This window comes from Grammomys surdaster, unplaced genomic scaffold, assembly GCF_004785775.1.
Source record: "Grammomys surdaster isolate TR1022 unplaced genomic scaffold, NIH_TR_1.0 238, whole genome shotgun sequence".
NCBI classification, from domain to species: Eukaryota; Metazoa; Chordata; class Mammalia; order Rodentia; family Muridae; genus Grammomys; species Grammomys surdaster.
The window spans coordinates 3,031,143-3,056,098 of NW_021604683.1; the positions used below are offsets into that span (position 1 = coordinate 3,031,143).

At 47.5% G+C, this 24,956-nt stretch overlaps 1 protein-coding gene across 1 annotated transcript in view; it reads left to right on the plus strand.

The window, feature by feature from the left end:
- Positions 1-895: 895 nt before the first annotated feature.
- Ntsr1 (neurotensin receptor 1) overlaps positions 896-24,956 on the plus strand; it is a 39,724-nt gene continuing 15,663 nt past the window's right edge. The window contains exon 1 of the mRNA XM_028774019.1: positions 896-1,612. Coding sequence (XP_028629852.1) covers positions 896-1,612 — 717 coding nt within the window. The remainder of the gene's footprint in view (positions 1,613-24,956) is intronic.

Below are 24,956 nucleotides of genomic sequence, written 5' to 3' on the forward strand. Positions count from 1 at the left end.
GCTGTACAAAGGCCCTGCCATACCAGCAGGGTGCCGCCTCCTTCTCCGCCTTCCTCTCGAGTACACCCTTGTGTCCCTAAGGGAGCTGAAAGCGACTAAGGGTAGCTTCCTTTGGGGGGTGGAGAAGTTGGGACCAACGATCTGAAGGAGAAGACTGTGCTGCCCGAGAAAGGTTGAAAGGAAAGATCCAATATCCCCTTATTCTCCCTCACCCTGTAGGGAATCCTGATTCATCCTAGCCCAGGTGGTCCCCGGGAGCGTTCAGGGGCAACCATCAGCCAGTATCCGGGTGGGGAGGGGACAGTGGCTGTGGCGTCTCTGACTCTACAACACCCACCCTCCTCCACTGCTGGGCGCGCCGCGCAGCCGCCAGCTCAGTGGAAGCGCGAGGAGCCCGGCAGGCTCCGGCGCAGCAGGAGGTGTGCGAAGTCGGGTGCGGGAAGAGCTCCAAGCAGAAGAGGGAGAACGAGGGTGAGCACGCTGGGCAGCCGTGCGTGCGCTCCGCTCTGCGCCACGGACTCTCCCAACGAAGCACAAGCCAGCAGGGTCGCGGTCCTGAGGACATTGCTGCCACCCAAGAGTGCAGAGAACCAACCACAGAATCTGGAGGTTGGCAGCAGCCCCGATCTAGTCAGACTCGGGGACAGGGGGGTGCGGAGGAAGAGCGGAACCGGAACGCAGATCCCAGACTCTGGAGGAGAAAAAGGAGTGGATCCCTGAGCCGGCACGTCGCAAGCCTCAGAGCTCCCAGGATCCCCTGGATAGCGCGCTTCGCCGCTGGACGGCACGCCCCCCTTAGCTTCCGCACCCTGCCCTCTGTGCGCCTCCTCGTCTGCCCCTGGAGGGACTTTCACCTGCAAAGGTGCCAGACAAAGCCGCTTACCCGGAGCCCACCATGCACCTCAACAGCTCCGTGCCGCAGGGTGCCCCTGGTGAACCCGGTGCCCAGCCCTTCCCGCGGCCACAGTTCGGACTGGAGGCGATGCTCCTGGCGCTCGGCTTGGGCAATGGTTCTGGCAATACCTCGGAATCCGTCCTGGCAGCGCCCAACAGCGACCTGGACGTGAACACGGACATTTATTCCAAGGTGCTGGTGACTGCTGTATACCTGGCACTCTTTGTGGTGGGCACTGTGGGCAACTCGGTGACAGCCTTCACTCTAGCACGGAAGAAGTCGCTGCAGAGCCTGCAGAGCACGGTGCATTATCACCTGGGCAGCCTGGCACTGTCTGACCTGCTCATCCTGCTGCTGGCCATGCCTGTGGAGCTGTACAACTTTATCTGGGTGCACCATCCCTGGGCCTTTGGGGATGCTGGCTGCCGTGGCTACTATTTCCTGCGTGATGCCTGTACCTATGCCACAGCGCTCAATGTAGCCAGCCTGAGTGTGGAGCGTTACTTGGCCATCTGCCATCCCTTCAAGGCCAAGACCCTCATGTCCCGCAGCCGCACCAAGAAATTCATCAGTGCCATATGGCTAGCCTCGGCGCTGCTGGCTGTACCCATGCTCTTCACCATGGGCCTACAGAACCGCAGTGCCGACGGCCAGCACCCTGGTGGCCTGGTGTGCACACCCACTGTGGACACAGCCACCGTCAAGGTCGTCATCCAGGTAAGAGCATCTAAGTGGGGACTCTCTGTGCTATGACACGTTAGAGGGCACACCAGGGCAACTGGTTTCCCGTCTGGCTGTTTCTTTCCGTTGGAGACACACAGAGACTTTTAGCAGTGTCACCTCAGAAGCCCCTGTGATTCAAGGCACCACCTGGGGAGACACAGCAGTGTTCTCTTGTGGAAAGAACTGTGCCTCAGAAACACTTTTTTTCTTCTCCCTTGTCCCAAAGTAGGCCCCAGTGACATCATACTGGCAGCATAGGGAGAGCAAAGCGCTCAGTGAGGCTGCTCTTAGGAGGCTGGGAAGGGGCGGGGCACACCCATCAACTCTTCTTCCCAACTTTTCACTCCCAGTCTCTTGCCACACCCTGCTTCCTCCCCTCCTGTTGAAGGGGGCTTGAGCCCCAATCAGTGACTTCTATTTACTGTAAGCCTCAGGTATTCTCAAGGAGAAGGCTTGCCATCAGCTTTTCAAGAGGCTACAGGAATCCTTGACCCCCCGGGGCTGGCTCCCAAAGGCCTTCTAGCTGCCTCTGTTGGACCCAAACCCAGGAACTAGAGCTTTAATCTTGGACTCATTCCCAGTTGGGTTACACTTTGCCCGTCTGCAAAGTGAGGTGATCACAACATGGTCAAGAGGCCTGTGAGAGGGACTCGCAGGCCCCCAGTCTGAATCGCTCCAAGCCCTTGCTGCTGCTGCTGGTGCTGTTTTTGCAGAGCGATCTGGAGTGTCTTGTTGTGGAGGGGTGTGATGAGGTAAAAAAAAAAAAAAGATTGGGATGATGGACCCGCAGACCTCTGTGAGTCTTCCCATAGCAGCAGGGAACCTGACAGGAGCCCTCCTTGGAAGTTACTAGCAGAGTAACTCAACATCACAGGGAGCTCATCAGGAAGGACCATGAGGGGGAAAAGGGGGATTCACAGGAGCAGCTGGAGAAGAAGTAATGTTTTAAGCCAGGCATCATGGTTATGCCAACACTTCAGAGGTTGAGGCAGGAGGATTACAAGTTTGAGGGAACCTTGGGCCTCAAACTCGTGAGACCCTGTCTGGAAAACAACAACAAGAAGAGAGAGAGAGACAGAGAGAGAGACAGAGACAGAGAGAGAGACAGAGAGAGGGAGAGAGAAGTAATTTCTTGGCTCTAGACCCTGAGCAACCATGGAAGTACAGGGAGGGTTCTCTTTTACTACAGGGTGGGCAAGAAAGGCAAAGAATGAGAGGATCTGGCTGGGGTCTCCTGCCACACAGAGGGGCCTCCAGGGAAGCTGGCTGTGACATCTGTCTGTGCTTTCCTCACCAAACCATCTATAGACTCCAAGAGCCTCAAAGCAAGATTCCGTGGTCACATGGTATGTCCAGGTGACACCCAGAAACCAGAAATGTTGGGTCAGTTGTTATCGGTGTTCAGACATCAGGCAATGTCTAACTCAACGGTTCATCTCTGCAGTGGTCCATAGAGCCAGAAATAATATACTTATGCTACAAGCGTCCTTGTGTAAGGTCCCTCCTGAGCTGCTACTTTTTAGCAGGGCTGAGTCAGTGCCCAGCTTTCCTAGTAAGGTCCTCTGCATTAAGGCAAGCGCACATTCATTGTGTGTGCTCCATGTGACAAGCAGTAAGATTCACCATGGCTCCTTGATTCCTTTGAGGCAACAGGCTTCTTCCTTCAAGCTCCTGTCTTTGATGGGCTTTGTAGGAAAGGGACTTTCCAGTCCACACTGTTCCCAGCCCCTTTAGCTGTAGGGCCTGAGCCAGGGGCAAGCACAACTCACCCACATCCAGTAGACAAAACCCTTCCTGAGATTCCTGCAGAACCCCTGTTGGAGCCACAGAACCGGATCCACATATGACAGAGTGTCTCCTCCCTCCCAAAGCTTTCTCGTCTGGGCTTGTCATTGCTTGGCAGCTTCCAGGTCCATTTGACAGGGTCCTGGTCACTGTTCATCAGCAATGCTTTTTGAGCACCTATCCTGGGTAAGGCTCCCCTCAGTAGCTGTCATAGCATTGGCTGAATGTTTACTAAGTGCCTGCTGGTGGCCTTTGTGCCCCTGGAGAACAGAGCTTCCATTTTCCCTCAGAAGACTCAGCCTCATTCTTGGAGCGACTGATTACAGTGTACTCTTCTTCCTCCATCTCATGTTAACAGCTGACCAGGTCTCTCTGGCTGGGAACACAAGCTGTTCTGGGTATTTGATGAGACCATTCCTCTGGAGAGGCGTGGGCCCTCTCACCCCTCCTAAACCACTGTCTGCTATCTGAAGATGTGTTTTATTCCTGGAATTGTGGGGTTTACGGTGCACACCAAGCTGTCCGGGTACATGAAGCAGATAAGTGTGGCTACCTTCTGTTCTACTTTTGTCTCCAGTCAGAGCTGGCTATCCCATGTCTCCATCCTCATAGCCATATTTGGAAGTATTGAAGTGTTGGCCTCCTTTCAAAACAGGGACATCCCTCTGTCTTAGTGCCTTCTGTGAGGACTGGTACTCTGCACACTTCAAGGATTTTAGCTCGGGCACTTGTAAACAGAAGTTATTCAAAACTGAGCTGAAGGTTAGGTGGTAAACTTCTGAGAAACCGAGAACAGTTTAGAGGCCGGGTGTTTGGGGTGGAGCAGGATAGGGTAGAACCAGGCAGGCAGTGAGAAAACCAAAACAGCAGGTGAACCCTGATGCCCAGCTCTTCCCAAAGGCTCGAGATCTGGCTCCGATACTAGTGGACAGGAGGAAGAGCTTGAGATTTGGGGACTTCATGGTGTCCAAGGGTTCCCCAGTATTGTCCAAGAGCAACCCTGAGCCATATGCCTTCCTGACACCACCCAGGATAGCTTCCTGCTCTGACCTTGGGTCTTACAGTACTCTGTTGCTAACCTTGGCGTTTGTGTCCAGGTAATATGTACTAATGAGCATACATAGAAAGATAGGTGAGCCCAAGAACTGTGTCCATCCTCGAATGTAAAGCCTCTTTTCCAATAAAAATGGAAGCATTCCTCCTGCAGTCAGACCTAACAGCAGCAGCAGCCCTGGATAAGGTACACACTCCTTCCCAGGAGCAGGAGAGGCTAACACAGGGAGAGGTGGTACCCAAGTCTACAGCAGATCAATAGCAAGGTGACTGACCTGTTGAGCAGCTGCTGGGCATGACTAGGGAAGGAGAAGCCTTGGTTTCAATAGAGTTTACACAAACACAGTCTGGGGGAAAGGTCACAGGTGTGTGTGAGTGAAACAGTAGTGAACATTGAATAGTGATCTCCTTTATATATGCTTGCAGTGTTTAATGATCAAAGTTTGATTTTTTTTTAAGTTACTGTGTGTGCACACTCTCAGGCACACACTTGAGTGAAGGTATACATGTGTGGTTTTTTTTTTTAAAGTTACTGTGTGTATGCAATCGTACAGACACTTGGGTGAAGGTGTATGCGTGTGGAGTTCAGTTCCCTCCTGCTACTGTGGATTCACGTGTCAAGCACAGCTTGTCATGTTTCACCGTCCTGATGATTGAAGTTTTACTTCATTTTTTATTTATTTATTTTTTAACTTGTGTGTGTGTGTGTGTGTGTGCGTGTGTGTGTGTGTGTAGCCTTTCTCTGGGGCTGGAGTTTCAGAACTGTGAGCTGCCAAATTCCAGTCCTTTGGAAGAGGAGAAAGTACTCGGAACCACCTAGCCATCTTTCTAGCCCCTGATCAAAGCTATATATTCCTGAGTATAGTGGTGCATGAGTGTAATCTCAACTCAACTCTCAGGAGGCAGAGACAAGGGCATATATATACATATATACATGTGTGTGTGTATATGTGTGTATATATGTATATATATACATATATATATGTATATATATATACATACATATGTATGAATGAATGACCTGGTCACAGGCTCAGTGTGGGGTGGGGTGGAACTTGGCTTATGAAATCTGGGGTCCAGATGGTAGGCCGTGAATGAGCATAATGGCCAAGACTCTAAAGCTATGGGAGTGAGAGAGACTGAAATAGTCTTCCAGGAGGAGGTAGCCCTCACCTTGGGAACAGGGTGATCTGGCCTCGTGGCTGGCCTGGCCTAGCAAGATAGGACATGAAGGGTGGGGACACGTAGGAAATCCAGGTGGAATTGGCACTGGAACCTTGCTTCTCAGAAAGCAACAGGGGCAGGACCACCTATTCATGCCAATCAGACATGAAAGAGCCAGAGCCCCAAGGCACTTGTTCAATGTATTGAGTGGACTGCTGGTGCTTCTCTTGGGGATTAGGGTCAGTTTCTCTGTGAGATAGGTGAAGAGAAGGGAACATGGGGTCCCAGGGTTGACAGGAGTCTTGGAAGAAGAGCCTGGAGCTCAGGGGGCTGCACATGTAGCTCCTGCAGTAGGCAAGCACTGGGCTCACCCTCAGAATGATACTTCCTGAAGACTCATCTGCAGCCCTGCAGTGCCAAGGGCAGTGGGGGATGTCCTCTGAGCAGAGCCTCGTGTCATAGTCTTGTCATGTTGTACTGGGAGGCAGAGACTCTGGCTGATCAAGTCTGATAATGTGACAAAGACGCTCCCATGGTCACATGCAGTGAGGCCCCTGGGCCAGGCTGGCATGGAGGGTAGCCAGGATTCCAGACCATGCACCAACATTGGAGGTCTGTCCATCTGCATTTCCGAAGCCATGATTATACAACTTTGCAAGATTTTCTAGCTGTGTTTAAAGGGAGGAAGATCCTCAAACCTTCTCCTCCCCAGGTTGCTATCAGTCAGTATTTCATTACAGCCCTAGGAAGTAAACTAGAACAGGACAGGCTGTTGGTCAGTGTCTTAAGTTATGGTTTTACTGCTGTGAACAGACACCATGATCAAGGCAACCTTCATAAGGATAGTATTTAATTGGGGCTGGCTTACAGGTTCAGAGGTTCAGTCTGTTATCATAGGTAGGTGCATGGCAGCGTCCAGGCAGGCATGGTGCAGGAGGAGCTGAGAGTTCTACATCTTAATCTGAAGGGTGCTCACAGAATGCTGGCTTCCAGGCAGCTCGAGTGAGGGTCTTAAAGCCCACATCCACTGTGACACACTCACTCCAACAGGGTCACACCTTCTAATAATGCCACTCCCTGGGCTGAGCATATACAAACCATCACAGTCAGACTGGCCAAATTGAAACTACACATTTTAAGCCAGACACCTGTGTCAGGGCTGGTTTTGATGTTAAATTGGCAGAGACTCCCAACACCTGAGCCGTCACACAGGAATAGACAGTTTGGGGGCCACCCCAGCGCAGCAGTTCAGAGCTGGGTTCAAATCTCAGCTCTATAGATGTCTAGCCACAAGACCCAGGATACAGCTTCCTCACCTGCCAACCATAGAAGAGTTCATTTATATTAGGTGCTTGTAACTGCCAGAGCCTGGAAGAGCTCTCAATTCACAACCTGCATGATTCCTTCCACTCCAGGGAACAACAAAGAATCTTCGGCAGGCGAGGCCTCTTTGTAGAACAGCAGAGCACAAGACACTATTACCCTGGAATACTTTCTCTCTTAGAGACTTAGAGCACCTCCATCATCCATCTTTGACACCCACACAGTTCACAGGACACTAGGCCAGGGACACAGCCAGCTGGCCAGCACCTGACCACCTCCTTTGAGAGATACTTAAGGCAGAGTTCAGGACAGGTCTCTCCAGCAGCTTGTTCTGAGGAATCTTCCTCTGAGAATGTGGAGGCCTTAAGATCGGGGACACAGCTTGGTAGGTCAAAGGTCATAGGCTCCCAAAGAGTCGGGTGCCTAGTCAGGAAAGAGGGAGGGACAAACACTGTGACAGACCTGTCCTGTGTGAGCCAGAAGAACTGGGAGTGAGCTGGGGTGACTGGAGCCATGAGCATTAGTGGACAGACGACGACGCTGTGGCTTTTACGCCAGGAAATGATCAGTGCCAAGCTTCCCAGCAGAACCGTATGGAGGCGTAATGTTTTAAGAGTACAGATCTGTCTTTCTGCCTTTCAGGAAACAATGTAGCGAACAGTAAGAGCAGTAAGGCAGCAGCTGTCTTATTCCATTATTCCAGAAGAGTGGCTCAGAGTGAGACTGGGAGGGAGCAGACAAAGACCTGATGCCGATCCTTCCCTCTCTCCCTCCCTCTCTCCCTTCCACCCTTCCTCCTTCCCCCTCCTCCTCTTCTTCCTCTTTTCTTCTCTCCCTCCTCCAACCCGCTCCAGATCAACAGGGCTTAAGAGCACTAGCAGCTCTTCCAGAGGGCCCGGGTTCAATTCCCAGCACCCACATGACAGCTCATGACTGTCTGTTACTCAGTCCTAGGGCATCTGACACGGCCTCCTGATCTTCTTGGGTACCGCATGCATGTGACACATAGGTATACACTCAGGGAAATGCTCATACATAACACTTCCCTGAGTTTCTCTACTGTGTCTTTAATTTTAATTTATATTAATGTTTTCATTTTCTAAGTCTGTTTCCCTTGAGATTAATTTGTTCTTCTTTCCCTGGGCTGACGAGTGCTTTTCTTGTTTTTTTTTTTCTGAGATAGGGTCTCACTCTGTAACCCAGGATGACCTTGAATTTGCAACAATCTTCCAGCTTTAACCTGGGATTACAGTGTAAACCCACAACATGGCCAGTTTATTAGTCTATATTTCTTATGGTAAAAACTTAGATATTGTTGGTTTAAGAGTTTTGTTGCTGTTGTTGTTGTTGGGACAGGGCTTTTCTGTGTAGTCCTGTAGAACTTACTCTGTAGACCAGGCTGGCCTCAAACTCACAGAGATCCACCTGCCTCTGCCTCCCCAGTGCTAGGTTAAAGGCATGAGCTAAACACCCAGCATGAACTTCCTTATTTAATGTATAAACAATTAATGCTCCAAAATTCCTCCTAAATACTTCTTTAGTGACATCTCATTTTTTTTTTTCGAGAATGTATTCTTTCCTGTTCGAATATTTTCTTATTTCGCTTGTGGGTTGTTTAGAAGTGTTTCTACTTCCATGATGCTTGGATGTCTTTCCAGACCCCATTGTGCTATACCCATTTCTAACCCAATCTTATTGTCTTTGAAAGATATGATCTCAGGTTATAAATTTAGTTTGTTAGAAACTGTTTCATACCCGAGATAATAGACTACATTGGTGGATATTGCACAAGACAGTGACAGAGTGTTCTGTTAACAACAGATTATTCTGTAAGGGCCGATGGTTGTTGCTGGTCTTGAACCTATAATGTTTCTGTTGGCCTTGTAATAGTCTTTTTCTTTGATGACCTCTTATCTCCCCATTCATTGCAGACAGTTCTGTGCCTTGGGCAATGTGGTTACAAGGCTAGCTCTTCTTTTGTTGTTGTCTTGGCTATCCCCAAATGAGCATCCTCCTGCCCCAGCATCTCAAGTGTTGGGATGATGGGTAGATACCACCATGCCACTGCCTGTTAAAGCGTTGACTTTTCCTTCTTTCCGGTCATCCTTTTAGGTTCCTTTGTGATCACCAGATGACACAGGGGAAATCAAAGTCGCCTCTTTGGATTCTTAGTCTCACTAACAAAAGAATTTAAGAATGTATTCAGATTCAGATAGAAGCTCAAGGATGATTCCATTAAAGTTTAAAGAGAAAACCTCTCAGGGCAGGCCCAGTGTCAATCTCAGCAGCTGCCTGGAGAAAAATGGAGGGAAAAAAAAAAAACAGTTTTAAGCCTTCAGGGGAGTCAGACAAGAGGTAGACACATGACCACATAGCATATTCTCTCTCTTTCTCACCCCCCACCCCGTGTGTGTGTGTGTGGGGGGGGTAGATTTAGAGAAAGAAGCCCAAAGCATCCGTTCTGGCCAGCATCCAAAAGAGAAAGAAAAATGAAGGGGTTCTGGGAGAGAGCCTTTCTGACTCAAGCTTCAGGAAAGTAAGACTATACAGCTGGATCTCATGATGGTTTATAGGGTCCACACACTGGGGAATTCTGGAAAGGAAAATTACAATATCTCTGTAAAAAATTGGGAAAAATTTTCCCTCTATCCCTTTAGCATAATTTAAGGTAAACCCACCTTCCTAACAGTGATCTCTTGGGCAGGTGATTGAGCAGGCCCATTGGGAATTTTAGGTTTTCACCCATTCCAGAGATCCCAAGCTCGAAGCCAGAAGGAGTTGGTTTTGGTTTTTGTTGTTTTGTGGTTTGGGGTTTTTGTTGTTTGTTTGTTTTTTGCTTTTTTTGTCATTGTTTGTGTTTTCTTGTGGCCCTTTATCATAACTGTAATAATCCCATGGATAGATCTAATGATTGTCTTTTCCTTTGCGGAGAATGATATTCTGGATCTTTCAATAGCAACTTTAGATTGGTTCCTGATCATTTTTAACTTTATTGCAGTGTTTTGGATTATGATAATCCCCTGGAGGATGCTAGTGTTTTCTTGAGGTGGGCAGCCAGTCCAGTGTGAGCTGCACCTTTAGTTGTACCATCTGTTGATGGTGGTGCCATCGTCAGCTCCGTTACTAAGTCCCCAGTTATTCCCTGTATACTCAGCTTAGTCTTGGCTCATGGCCGTGACTCAGTTCTCAAACCCTTTACTGAGTGTTACATGTATGTACCATTTGAAGAAAATCCCAGGACTCACGTTGGGTCAGACATAGATTTGGTGAGTTTGTTTCTACCTCCCCTCAGATATCTTCCCATAATCCTCAGTTTCTTGGGCTCCTTCTCTCCATCCTGTATCAAGGAAGCCAGAGTCTTCCGTCTTATCTTTGCTGGCTTTTTGGGGTCACCTCTCTCTTTGGTGATGTGGTGAATGCTCTAGAAGGGCTTTTCCTGCACTTCCCTAAGCTGAGGTCCATATATGCCTACCACTTCTACCTTGGTCTACCTTGGGTTCTGTTCCAATGACACGTCTTCTTGTCAGTGGGTCACCTTTTCCTATTTCTCTGTGTATTTGATTGTTAAAATTGATAATAAATACTGAGGGTGACACATTACAGCTGTATATATAATATATGTTATATATATGCCTTCATTGTGACTGTAACAATCCCATGGATGGATCTAATAACCATCTTTTCCTTTGGAGAGAATGATATTCCTGGATCTTTCAATAGTAATTTTAGGTTACACACACACACACACACACACTCACACACACATATGTGTATGTATGTATATGTATGGATAGATAGATAGATAGTCCAAGTAGGTGATCCTCTGCTGAAAGATCAGTGTGATAACAGCCCCTGCCCTCTGGTTTCACCATCTAAGGAGTCTTCCATGTTCTATCTGCACCTAGCTGTACCAACACAGAATCCACAGAGAAGCCCTGTGTGGATTCACAGCCCAGTCCCTGAACTCAGCTTTGTCAGCTTAAGGAACTGTCCTGACAAAGACTTCGGTTCCCAAAGACTCCATCGAAAAAGCATCCCCAAACAGTGGACTGGTGAAGAGCCTGTGGTGCTGGGAGCGGTCCGCAGCCTGTCAGAACATGGGGCCTAAGCACCTGGCATTGGTTTATGCGTGTTTATAGGAGCAGATCTTGTCCAGTATCTCAAGTGAAAGCCTTCTCCAGACTTTAAACACAGCCTACATGGATAAATATCCCAGGCAGCTAAGATGCAAAACTTTGGCTTGAAGGAATTACTACAACAATGTTGTAAAGAGGACATAACAGCAACTCTTACACCAAGACTTATAAAAGGAACAGAATTGTTTAGATTTCAACATGTTTAGCCAGTTGTCTGTGAAAAGGTGAATTTATTGTAAATTTCAGTAACTCTCCTTTGGTGTATTTAAAGGTTAAGAGCATTCTTGAGAGAGCTTTGTTTTCTTGTAACTCAAAATCAGTTCTTCTCTTTAAAGATGCTACACTTCCAGATCCTCAAGGTTCAGAGAGCCCTGGAGCTGTTTGGAAATAATCTCTCTCTGGGAACTGTTAGGACTAAATGCTCACAGCCAACCATTGGTCCAGCACACAGTTTCCAAGAGTTCAGTACAACCACACATCCCCAGCTCCTGAGAGTTCATGAGAACCCTGCAAAGCACATCTGGGTCTTGTCATTTGGGAAGCCGAGGACCTGGTATCCCGGCCTTCGAGCTGGTCTGGATCCAGGTGGGACTAGCTCATTAATAAACCTGTCTGCTGCAGGCAGGGTTTGCACGGTAGGAAGCAACTGTCTAGAGTCAGATTTATTGCCCTGGGGAGAGGAAAAGCCATCCCATCTGGCTGATAGCCCTCTAGGACCTGCCTCTGGGACCCTGGGTCCAGCTCATTGCAGGGCTGCAGCTGCTAGCCTCTGCCAGACACCTTTGAAGACACAAAACAAGGTGGGCAGGACTCTTCCCACCCTAGAATCCTCAGGTTCGGCTACCTGAGGTTTCCCTGTCTGGGCTACCTTCAGTCCAAGAGCTCTGACATTGCCTCACAATCTCCTGTTCAACCAGTGATCCTGGAGCCCCCTGCCACGCTGGGGAAAAGCATTCTGAATGCTGTGAAGCCAGTTTTGAAGGCCATTCCACTCCTGCATGGTCCCCAGGGGAGTCCTCCTATGACAACAGGTCAGGAGTAAGACACCAGTGTCCCTTATCTGAAGGGAGGGCCTAGCCATAGTCTCTGTGTGCCAGCTTTTGGAGTCAGGAACAGAATGACCATCCTGAAAGCCTCCTCTGTCCCTATAGACCTCAAACAAGTTTGAGACCCCAGATTTTACCTAACTTCAGAATCCATCTTGCTGAGGTGGACTCTACTCCTAAAGGACCTTCCCTTGTTAGGGCTGGACTAAATTCCAGGAGATGAAGTTGGTGATGTGTCTTGTACCAGATTCGGACTTAAAGCACTGCCCTTCCGATCCAAGCCGAGGAGGATTGTCTGGCCTCTGCTCCTTAAAGGTTCCAGCATGACTCAGATGCTGGAGCAGTAATGTGGGGTCACCAGGGTCACACCTCTAGCAAAAGGAAGCATTTCTGGAGCAGCTAAGCACTCCTAGGGCCCCCAGGCTGTCAAATGCGCCTGTACACTGGAAGCGGGTAATTGCAGGGCTCTTAGGCACATTAGCGCCTGTTAAACTTCCTGCAATTAATTTTCCTGACAGCTTGTTTAAAAGGAGCCGTCTAATGTATTAAAAATACCTGTGTTTGTAGCAAATCATCCAGACAGTGCTCATAGACTTTCTAAAGAAAATCGCCAGGGGTAGATGTCTGAGCGTTAAACTACTCTAACCTCAAACAAGTTTGTGCCCTGCTGTGAGAGGCCCAGAGCCTCCCAGAGTCCCTAGAGCAAGCCTGAGATCTGTGGTTGTCATAACCCAGGGCTTGACGACACTGTTGACTCACAACTGTGAGTTATATTCTCTTATGGTCCCAGAATTCCAGGGTGTCTCTCAGGGCCTTGTTTCCTTCAGGGGCTTTAGGAGGCTCCTTCCTTTTCTTCCATGAATGGCGGACTCAAGTGTCCATAGCTCACAGCCATGACCCTTCAGTCTTGCCTTGGTCTTCATGCCACATTCTTCTCTGAATATCTGCAATATCTACTCTCTGGCAACATTTGTCATGAGGTTGAGGGTCCATCCTGAGCCAGGACAATTGTATCTCAAATCTGATTATATCTGCACAAACAAGTACAACTACAGTCATGTGTGCATGCAGAGAGAGAGAGAGAGAGAGAGAGAGAGAGAGAGAGAGAGAGAGAGAGAGAGAGAGAGCGAGAGCGAGCCACCATCATGATATCTCAGTATATCTTAAGGAGAGAAGCAGAGACTGGATTCCAGGTCTAGTCTTGCTGGTCCCAGGGCACGGCTACTGCTGATCCTGGTAAACTGGGGAAGATGAAAACAAACTGGATGCTGGGCGGTGGTGGCTCACGCCTTTAATCCCAGCACTTGGGAGGCAGAGGCAGGTGGATTTCTGAGTTCGAGAGTTCGAGGCTAGCCTGTTCTACAGAGTGAGCTCCAGGACAGCCAGGGCTACACAGAGAAACCCTGTCTCAAACAAACAAACAAACAAACAAAAACCCAAACTGGAAGGATCCAGATGCAACCTCACAAATTCCCACCCCAGTTCACAATTGTTGAAGATGACTCCTAAGGCCAGCAAGACAGGGCCTCAAGCTGGGCTTCTTTCTAGACTCCCATGCCAGGACAAGTTGGGACACAGGTAGGGCAAGCTGTAAACCCATTTCATACAGTCTCTGCCTCCTGGGTGATCGCTGGGCCAGAACAGCCCCATTATCTTCTGCTTTGTTGCATCCTATGCTGGGATGTTAACCACTGCTGTTATTCTCTCTGGGCTTGTGGATCAGTGCTGGCGAGGCCAGCTCCTCGCTTGGCTGCGTCTTCCCCAATGCTATCTGTACTGACTCCCACAGATGCCTCTGGATTCTGTCACTACCCACACCTCTCATTGGCCTGAGGTTCCAAGGGCTCCCCTCCACTTGACCAACTTGTCTTATCTGTCTGGCTCTTCTAGTTGCTAAGGAGAATGTGCTAGCTAATTCCAGCAGAATCCCGAGCAATGGCATAACAGCCGCAAGGATGGATTGATCCTGGTAACAACACAGAGGGTTGTCATTGCCACAGCATCCATGACTTGACTCCTACCTGTTGGCTCCTGCTATCTTGTAACTTGAAGCATGTCCCAGAGAATCTCTGCTAGGGCCCAGGTCAGTGAAGCTACCACTGTGGGGACATTGAAGGCCAGCAGTGCTAGACATTATTAGTTTCAGTTCCCAACAGAAGGAAGAACTGAGATCAATCTGTGGTTGGACTGCTCAGCCTCAGGGTATCCTCAGGCACAGGCTAGAGAGACATGCTATAGGAAGATGTGGCAGGGCAGCTGTCACTGGTCAGAAGGTTGGATGTTCTTCCTCGCATACCTGACTCCAGTTCTATTTGCCTCCTGGGCCTTGTGGCTCCCTGGGAGACTCACTGCCCTGTTTCTGTTGTGGGGAAGGGCTGTAACCTGTTTTGAGTGGTATAAAGTAGACCTACCCAACCTGCACTCTGGCCTGGGACCTGACCTGGACTGTTGCAGCATTATCTCACAGGTGGTGAGCTTCTGTGACTGACACCAGAATAACCCTTCCCAGGACTTCCCACTGGGTTTTAATGGCATTTTTCCTTGACCTTCGTAACTAATTCACAACACAAATGGGCGTCCCGGTGGGCCCTCTGATACTGGCCAAAATTGTCAGCAGAGTTGCTTTGTCAGCAGTCAAATCTCAAGCACAAGGCTACATAGCAAGACCCTGTCTCAAAAATCAAAATAAAATAAAATCTGAGCACCACAGGAAATGGAGTGAGTAAAGGCAGGAAGCCCCGGGGAGGCCTGGGTTCTCAGGAGCCTGTGAGGCAGATTCCTGCTGCGGGAGCTGCTCCCGCTCATTCCTCCTGCTCTAAAAAGGGTCCTGTCAGAGTTTGAAGTGAGGATGACAGAGTGTTTAAGAAAGAACCTGAAGATGCACCCATGGGACCCAGATCTACTCTCCCTGGGTGATGGACGCCATGCTAGCTGCTTGCCTGCAGTTTCCCAGAAACCTGTAGGCCCGCTCCACTCAGAAATGTCCAGGCTTTCCTCATTACTTTGCTGTTTGTGGGTCAAACAGTGGGGTGCTCCCTGCTGCCTTTTTTGAATATGGTACAGACTCTCTAACATGCTTCTAAGTGCAGCTATGCCTGCCCATCAGCACTGGGCTGTTGTAAACAGATCACTGTTTCTCTGGGTTTGTCTGTCTTTCTGGGTCCATCAGGAAACTAGACTCCTTAGGGAACAAGTGGGTTCAAGTACCAGAGTTCAGCAAATAGTGAACTTTGAAAATAGACAGGGGTGTTGCCGCCTGGAACCATGATCTTCCTTCCTCAGAGACAAGGCCCAGCCAGCAGATGTCTAATGCCAGCTCTCCTGGTACAGCTGCTGAGTACTGCTGAGCCTCTAATCCCACACTGCAGTGACAATACATGTTCCCTTGTCAGCTGCCTCTGTGCATGCATCCTGAGGATCTCATGAGGATGAAGGACTACATCGACTAAGGGGAGAGTAGGGTGGATTTCAGGAGGAGGTGGGAGTCTGATCTGAAAACCAGGAAGAAAATACCTTAAGGGATCCAATGATCCCAGCATCTGACCCATTATCCAATGATGATCCTAGCATCTGATTCATGATCAATAGCGATCCCAGCATCTGACCCATGATCAATAATGATCCCAGCATCTGATTCATGATCAGTAATAATCCCAAGCATCTGATCCATGATCCAATAACATTCCCAGCATATGGTCCATGATCAATAATGATCCCAGCATCTAATCCACAATCCAGTAATGATCCCAGCATCTGATCCATGATCAATAATGATCTCAGCGTCTGGCCTCCACCTGCTCAGAAGGGCTCCAGGCTTCCCTCCTCCTCTGTCATGTGTTTAGTGCGCTCGTGAGCTTGAATACATTAAATGAACAAACAGAAAACACTCTGTGAGCAGGAAAGCCTCCTCTCCAACATTCACCAGCCTTGGTCCCTAGAATTCTTATGGTTCTGTTTCTAATGATGGAGAGAGCTCCTCCTTGATATCCCTTCACCAGAGCTGTGTGGATTTTTGGTGCCAACAAGCTGTTGCTCCCCCATTGCCTGTCCATTCGGAGCTGCTGCGACAGGCCCTCCTCAAGTGTGGAAGACAGCACATGCTCAATTGGAGTATGCCTCTGTGTCTCGCTTAAAAACAGAAAGAAGAGGAAAACAAAACACTGTGTGCTGTGGAGGGAGTCACTTCCAGAGACCTGGAGTTTCCACCAAGCTGATTTGGGGGGAATTGTAAGTAGAGTTAAATCCACCCAGTCACCTGGTCAGTCTGGTCAAGATCCTTGTCATGTAGCACCTGCACCCAAAACCAGCCTTCACTGGTTACTTACTCAGGATAATGGGACTTTGGGGAGACACTGAAATTGTCAGACAGATTTATTTTGAAGCAACTATACCTGTCCAGTTAGCAAGGAATGGACCCCCAAGATCTCCTTGGCTTACCTCAGTCTTCCAACTAGATCCAGAGAAAGCCATATACAAAAGTGAGAGATGAATGTCAGGACCTTGTCCAGACCCAACTGGGGACCTGTGGATAACAGGGAGTTCACTTTAAGATGCTTGTTGGTTCCCAATCCATACACAGTTTAAATATTCCTTCCCTAGCTGGTCATCTACAGAGTCACCCTGACCAGCCTCTCTGCTGTGGCCCTGAAAGGACTGTGTGTGTTTCTGAAGCAGCTAGTTCCACCGAGGAAGACTGGGAAAGAGGCTAAAACAGAGACACAGGAACTGAGGTGTCCAGCCCTTGAGGAGAGATGAAACACAGGAAGTACAGGAAGCCTGGGACTTCTTTTGCTTGAGGGAAGGTACATCGGAAGCACACAGTACTGAAGGTAGCCTGTAGTAGGAAGGACCTCCAGTTAACCTGAGAGCTTGACTAGGGGGTTTCACAAAACAGGGCTCTTGCAAGATGCAGGCAGGCCCTAAGACTTCTGCAAAGCAGCAACCAAACAACCCAACAAGCCAGAATCCTGACACACATGATACTCACAAGGACAAAGAACAACTGGAATATTCGCCACTGCTGGTAGAATGCAAGAGTACAGCTGGGAATCACAACTTTTTAATTACACACACACACACACAGACACACACACACACTATGCCTTTGTGTACCACACACACACAATGCCTAAGGAGGTCAGAGGAGGGTGTTAGACCCCTTGACACTGTAGTCACAGATGGTTGTGAGCCACCATGTGGTTGCTGGGAATAGAATCTAGATTCTCTGGAAAAGCAGCCAATGCTCTTAACCACTGAGCCAGCCTCCAAAGTTACAACTCTTAATGAAAAAAAATTTTAGACCGATTTTTGTAATTTGTTTGTTTGAGACAATGTCTCAGGAGACACCCTACCCCTCCCTTAACTTGTTCATTTCCTCTGCTGGAGAAATCTTGTGTTGTGAGGTTCATTGTCACAATTAAGTGTTGACAAATTAGTCAAAATTGACAGCTTACACTGGGCTCTCATTTGGAGTTTCACATTCTGTGGCTTTGGATAGATGCATCATGGACAATATCTGTACTGCCCCCCTCCCCCAATGCTCTGGGCTCTACCCCAGCCCTGGGCAACCTTTTTTTTTTTTTTTTTTTTTTAAAGTCAAGCCCACATTTTGTTTTCCAGAAGATCATACAGCTGGAGTCAAGGCACTCTTCCAGGCCAGCCTCCTTCCTTTTGCTGACGTTCATTCAAAATCCTTCATATCTTTTCCTGGCTTGGAAGCTCATCTCTTTGTATCACTGAATTAGATGCCATTATTGTTTAGTTAATGAAGAACATCTCATTTGCAATTATGACTAAAGCTTCTATAAATGTATCCATGCAGGTTTTTGTGTGAACATAAGCTTTCAGCTCCCCTAGGTTAAAAAAAACAAAGACTGCAATCGTGTAACTTTAGGTTATGAATAGGTTAGTTGTGTAAGACAGAGCACCTGTTTCCAACAGCAGCTTTGCTCTTTTGTGTTCCACCAGCCATGATGAGCATTCCAGATGACCTTCTTTGGGATTTGAGGGGGAGGGAGGTGTTGTTTTAGAACATTCCTGTTTTATTCCATTGCTGTATTGGTTACTTTTTCCTCAGTGCTATGACCTGACAGGAAGCAATGTAAAAGAGGAAGGATTTATTTGGTTCACCGTTTGATGGTATATCCGGTCGGTCGAAAAGTGAAAGAACAGCTCTGAGAGTGGCTGTGGATTCAGCCATAGGAATGTAAAACAGCGGGTTACATTGTATCCAGAATCAAGAAAGGGAGAGTTTATCTGCTGGGGTTCTGGTTGCTCCTTTTTGCCCCATGTTACTCAGTTCAGCACTCTAGACCCTGAGATGCCCCCTCCACATCTCTTTCCTCCATTAAGTCTCTCTAGAAACACCCTCACAGACATGCCCACCAACGTGTCTCCCCTGTGAGTCTAAACCCAGCAGAGTTGAAGTAGTAATCAAGGCCTCCGGCCCTGTAAAGGCTAACACGCAGCACCACACCTGGTGCATAGTTAGTTGTTCATTAGTGAACGTTCTTACATGAGTTTCCTTTTTAGACTTTTGCTCGTTTTTTTCTTTGTTTTTTTTCGTTGTTTTCTTATTTGTTTTTAAGAGTTCTATATATTTTAGACCAGCCTATCAGATGTGTCTTTTGCAAATAATGGCTCCCAGGCTGTGGCTTCTTACTTAATCTTTGTTATGGTTTTATAAAAGGAATTTGCAATATAGCCAGGGTTGGCCTCCAACTTCCCATCCTCCTGCCTGAGGCTTCTGATGCTAATACAGATGTTACAATATCATGCTCAGTTTTGTCTTCTTATTCTTTTAACAGTATTATTAATTTTAATAAGATCCAGTTTATTGGTTTTTCTTTCATGGAACATTCTTCTGTTTAAAAATTCAGCTGGTTATAGCGGCTTATATTTGTAATCTCAGCAATTGGGATGAAAGAGCAGAAGGACCTGGAATTCAAGTCATGAGACCCTGTCTCAAGAAAGCTAAATAAATAATGAAGTATCCATCATTAAACATGGGGCTAGTCAACTTATTTATTATTCTGAACCTAATACTTAGGTCTGTGATCAGTTTTGATTAGTTTTTGGAAGGTGTAGAACCCGTCCTTTCACAGATGGTTGTCAAGGGTGACTCCTTCTCCTTCTTCACAGCCTACCTTGATCACAGAGTCCTGTGTGGGTCTATTTCTTGGCTTCACTGGCCATACCGTCTTGACTATGTAGCTTTGTTGAAAGTTTTGGACTTAGTGGTATCAATGTGAGCATATACCAAGTGTATACTGGTCTTCAGAGGAGGACATAAGATCCCCTGAAGCTGGTGTTGCCATGTTGTGAGTTGCCCAACATGGATGATGGGAACTGAACTTATGTCCTCTTCAAGAGCATAGAATACCCTTAACCACCAACCCATCACTCCAATCCCTTCATCTGTTTCTCTGTGTAGCCCTGGCTGTCCTGGAACTCATTCTATAGACCAGACAGGCCTCGAACTCATAGAGATCCACCTGCCTCTGCCACTTGCCTCTGCTGAGATTAAAGGCATGCTCTACCACCACCCAACAGGGTTCTTTTATGTTTTTAAAAACAAAATCAAGGGGTTTTATTGGGGGGGGGTGATACTAGGGATAGCAAGGCAAACGCTCTGCCACTGACCCACACCCAGTCCATATTTCATTTTCTATGATATAAATAGTATTTTATTTTTAAAGTTTTTACATTAATTACTCAGTATACAAATACTGTGTTGTGGGGCTGGACAGATGGCTCAGAAGTTAAGAACTTATACAGCTCTGGCAGAAGGGACCCAGGTTCAGTTCCCAGAATTCTCATTGAGTAGCTCACAACTCTCTGCAGTTCCAGGTCCATAAGATCCAACATCTCTTCCGGCTTCCACACATACACATGTATGTATGCACAAGTTTTCACATGTATGCATGCACACACACACTAAAATATTTAAAAACAAGCAGACACAGTATTGTATTTTTTTTACTTCATTTATTCATTGTTGTCATACAGGAAAGCAATTGGATTTTGTTTATCAACTTTTTTTATCTTACTTTCCCATAACCATAACCATACCAGTTCTAAGAATGTCAGTTCTTTGGTATTTTCTACATATATGGCTATCTACACACAAAGCTCTCTCTTTCTTCCCAATGCACATACTCCCTCCCCCTTTCTTGTCTTATCTTATTGGCTAGCATTTCTTGTGCAAGATTAAGTTGGCATGGTTCTAGGCATACCTTGCTCCTCATCTTAGTGGAGTTATGATCTCACCAGTAGTAAGATGTTAACTCTGTTTCTAGCTTGCTAAGAGTTGGGTTATGAAGAGTCTTTGAATTTTGTCAAAAGCCTTTCTTGCACCTATTAAAGTGATTGTGTGGATCGTGATCAGGGGAACCATCCTTGCATTCATGGGGCGGGGAGAGCCCATTTAATCATAGTGTATAATTCTTGCTATGTTGCTTGAGTCTCTTTTGTGCTTGTTGTAGGCTTCCTATTGCTGTGATGGAACACCATGGCCAAAGCTCTGGAAGGGAAGGGTTTGTTTGGCATACTCTTCCACATCACAGGTCATCATCAAAGGAAGTCAGGACAGGAACTCAAGCATGGCAGGAACCTAGAGGCAGGAATTGATGCAGAGGCTGGTAAAGGGGTGCTGCTTACAAGCTTGCTCCCTATGGCTTGCTCAGTTTGTTTTCTTGTAGAACCCAGGATCACTTGCCTGGGGGTGCCTCCACCCACACACAGTGAGCTGGATCCTTCCCCATCAATCATTAATTTTTTAAAAATGCTCTTAAGAGCTGGGCATGGTGGCCTATGTCTTTAATCCCAGCACTGGAGAGGCAGATGCAGGTGGATCTCTGTGAGTTCGAGGACAGCCTGGTCTACAAAATGAGTTTCAGGACAGCCAGAGCTGTTACACAGAGAAACTCTGTCTAGAAAACCCAAAAGATAGATGATAGATAGATAGATAGATAGATAGATATGCAGATAGATGATAGATAGATAGATAGATAGATAGATAGATGGATATGCAGATAGATAGACGATAGATAGATATGCAGATAGATAGATAGATAGATAGATAGATAGATAGATAGAAGCATTTTCTCAGTTGAGGCTTCCTCCTCTCTGATGAGTTTAGCTTGTGTCTCATTGACATAAAGTGTCCAGGACAGACATGTCATGACAACTGCCACAGGCTAGGTGCTTTAGAATGAACAGGACTTTATTGGCTTCATGGCTCTGAAGACTGAGACGATCAAGATCCAGGGACCGCACATTCTGTGCTAGCCTTCTTTTTTGTTTGCTTGTTTTGAGACAAGGTGTCTCTGTGTAGCTATCCTGAACCTCAATATGTAGACCAGGCTGGCCTCAAACTCACAGAGATCCACCTGCCTCTGCTTCCCTAGTGTTGGGATTGAAGGCACGTGCCACCATACCTGGCTTGGTAATGGCCTTCTTGTGCTTATATGTGTCAGAAGGCATCACAGGGTAAGGGAGCAGGTAAGAGAGAGGGTGAGAGGACCTGACTTGCTTTTATAGCTAACTGACTCGAAGATAATGGAACTAATCTATCTGTGAGGCCCCTTTCTCAAGACCTAAACCTTCTCATTGGGTCCTACCTCTCAACTCTGTTGATTATTAAGTTTCCAACACATGGACTTTAGGGGAACACTATTAAGTGTGTGTAAACTTTGTTTGATTCATTAGTATTTTCTTGAGGGTTTTTGCATCTGTGTCCCTAAGAGATGGTCATCTACATTTTGTGTGTGTGTGTGTGTGTGTGTGTGTGTGTGTGTGTGTGTGTGTGTGTTTCTGGTTCTAGGGTAATGCTGGTCTCTCTGAGTGAGCTTGAGGTCTGCCCTGAGCTTCTGTCTTAGAGACACTAGAGAAAGCTCTGTCACTTTCATGTAAGTGTTTGGCAAGATTCACCAGTGAGCTATCTGGGCCTGGTGCTTCCTGTTTTAGAAGGTTATTGAATATTGATTAGATTTCTTTAATAAAGACTTCTAATTGTCTGTTTCTTCTTGGGAGTTTTGATGGATTCAGCATTTGCCCATTTCATCTACGCCAGGCATCCTCAATCTGTGGTCTGTAGGCCACATGCATTTCAAGATAGCCCAGCCCTGAGTGTCTGGGGCAGCTGGCAGGCTTCAGGTTCTGGAATGTTCTTTGATGAGAAGCCACCATGGGAATCAGTGGAACTTACATCAGACTTGCAGATTCAAGCAATTTAAATATCATGGGCACCTGTGGCCGCCTTGTGGTGATCTGTCGGAGAAAATGCATCTTGACTACAACCACAGCAGGAGGAGCCGCTAGTCCTCTGCACAGCCCTCAGGCAGCCCTCCATGCATTCACAGCCCCAGGAGAGTGAGAATTAGTGCTAACTTGGTGAGATTGCAGTTGTGATGCTGTGATTTCCTCCAAAGGAACTGGCTGGGACCACAGGAATCTGTGTTTCCCTAGCCAGGCAGCTCTTCCAGGTGGATTCTAGCCCAGCCTTCCCATTCCTGCTTTGCAAAAAAAAAATTCTAGAAAATCCTTGCACTCCGATTCACCTGCAGCTCTGGGTGAGCCCCAGTAGGAAATGAAAGGAGATATAAAATAGGGTAGTTCTCACTTGATACTGCTCATTTTGATTTTAAAAAAATCAAGGCATTGGGGTGGAGAGATGGCTCAGTAGTTAAAGGCACTGACTGTTCTTCCAGAGGTCCTGAGTTCAATTCCCAGCAACACATGGTGGCTCACAACCATCTGTAATGGGATCCAGTGCCCTCTTCCTGTGTGTCTGAAGACAGTGACAATGTAGACATATGTAAAATAAATAAATCTTTAGAAACAAATAACTACCATCAACAACAACAACAAAATGCCCAAAGTATGAGGGGGGTTGTTTTTCTCTCAGGTTTGTTTTTGTTTGTTTGTTTTGTTTTGTTTTTATTTTTTATTAGTTTCTCACAGAACCCAGATTGGCTCCAAACTGCTCTGTACACAGGCTGGCTTTGAACTCTTGATTCTCCTGCCTCTGCCTCTCCAGCGCTAGAATTACAGGCATATACCACCACATCTAGCTTTGGTTCCCACAGTTAACTGGGGTCTCCAATATGCCGGACTGAAAGTTCTGAGCCGAGTGAGCAAAGTTCCCGTGGCAAGCAGTTCCTACAAGGATTAGTAGCTGTGCTGAGTCTATAACTACTACACATCAGCTAATGGCTCACTTGGTGGAAGAGAACTCTGAGTTCGGTTCCAACCCAGAGGCTCTATTGACGATCTTCCTTTTTTGGATGAGGAAGAGTAGAGATAAGTAGGGAAGATGAACACAGTTGTGGGTACTGGGACCAGTCCCCTGACCAGCCTGTGAGGCTAATCCCCAGGCTCCTATCCCATCCCCAGGTTCCTCTCCCATCCAGCCCTAAGGCTTGGCCTAGCCTTCTACACAACATTTTTGAGGTTTGACCAGGAAGAACTCAGGAGGTAGGGAGAGAATCTCCGCTAAGACTTTGTAGTGACTTTCTGGAGAGTGACCCCTATTCCTACCCAATGAAATTTTGGTGTAGCTTGCTAGGTTTGCACAAGCTCTGATGGTGGGGCCTTGCAGAGACAAAAGGGAGGTAGAGCCAATTTCTGGAAGATGTAGTACCCCTCCTTACCCAGTACATGTGTCTTATAAGTGGTTTAAGATGAATGTTCCATCCTTGGCCTTCTGTGTGTGTGTGTGTGTGTGTGTGTGTGTCTGTGTCTGTCTGTGTCTGTCTGTGTCTGTCTGTGTCTGTGTCTGTGTGTCTATGTGTGTGTGTGTCTGTGTGTGTGTGTGCCTGCATGCATCAAAGTCATATCCTCATGCTCACAAGCAAAGCATTTTACCAACTGAGCCTTCTCCCTAGAGTAGCACTACCTTTAAAATGGCTGCTCATTCTTTACCACCTGCTTCCTGCTTCTCCCTGCCATAGAAAAGGGCACTTTGTAGATACCCTACTGCTTACCCAGGGAGGTCCAGATCCTCTCCCACTCTTCAGGGCAGGATGTCCTCTTCTGAGGACTCCTTATCAGCTCTGGGGAATCCAGTGTTGAGTAAAACTGACAGGCAGTCAGTCCTGGGAGGACAGTAACTCAGAACAACCAGCCTGCTGTCATGAACAGTGTGTACAGAAGCCAGAAGACCAAGACTAGCTACAATCCTTGCTCCTCGGTGCCGGGCCTGACAGGTTACCAGGAGGGCCATCCCTACTCAGGTCCTGAAGACACAGCAGCATCAGATGCTCAGAGGAAGCTGCACTGAAAGGTCAGCCTGTCCCCACAGGGACTGCCAAATAGACCAGGCACCCTGGGCAGCCCAATTCACAACTACACAAATCCCCAAACTCCAGTGATTGCAGAGGAAGAACCAGGATGAACCCCAGCAGGGGAGGATGAACGCCTTATCTGCCTCAAAGCCCGGTGGCATTTGAGTGGGACTGTTTCTGTACAACGACAACAACAACAAATCCTCTGCATTCAGCCTGGAAACACTCAGTCTAACAAATGAACCAATTATGTCACTGTGACAAAGTTGTTACCGAAAGGAAGATGAGATTTCTTTTGAAATATGACGGAGGATTCAGAGTAGAACAATCTAAGCCCAGGGAGCACACCTTCCTTAACGCCTCCTTTCGGGGGTTCCTCCACTATGCCCATCCGGAGGAACAACGGGGTACAGCTCCACCCTGCTGGTTCCCTGCTTCCAACAGATAATGTAGGGTTATAGTACTTTGTAATTGACAGTTATAGATGTATTCTTTATCAGAAGGGGTGTTGGCTCCAGGCTGGAGAGTAATCCTCACAACCTCACCC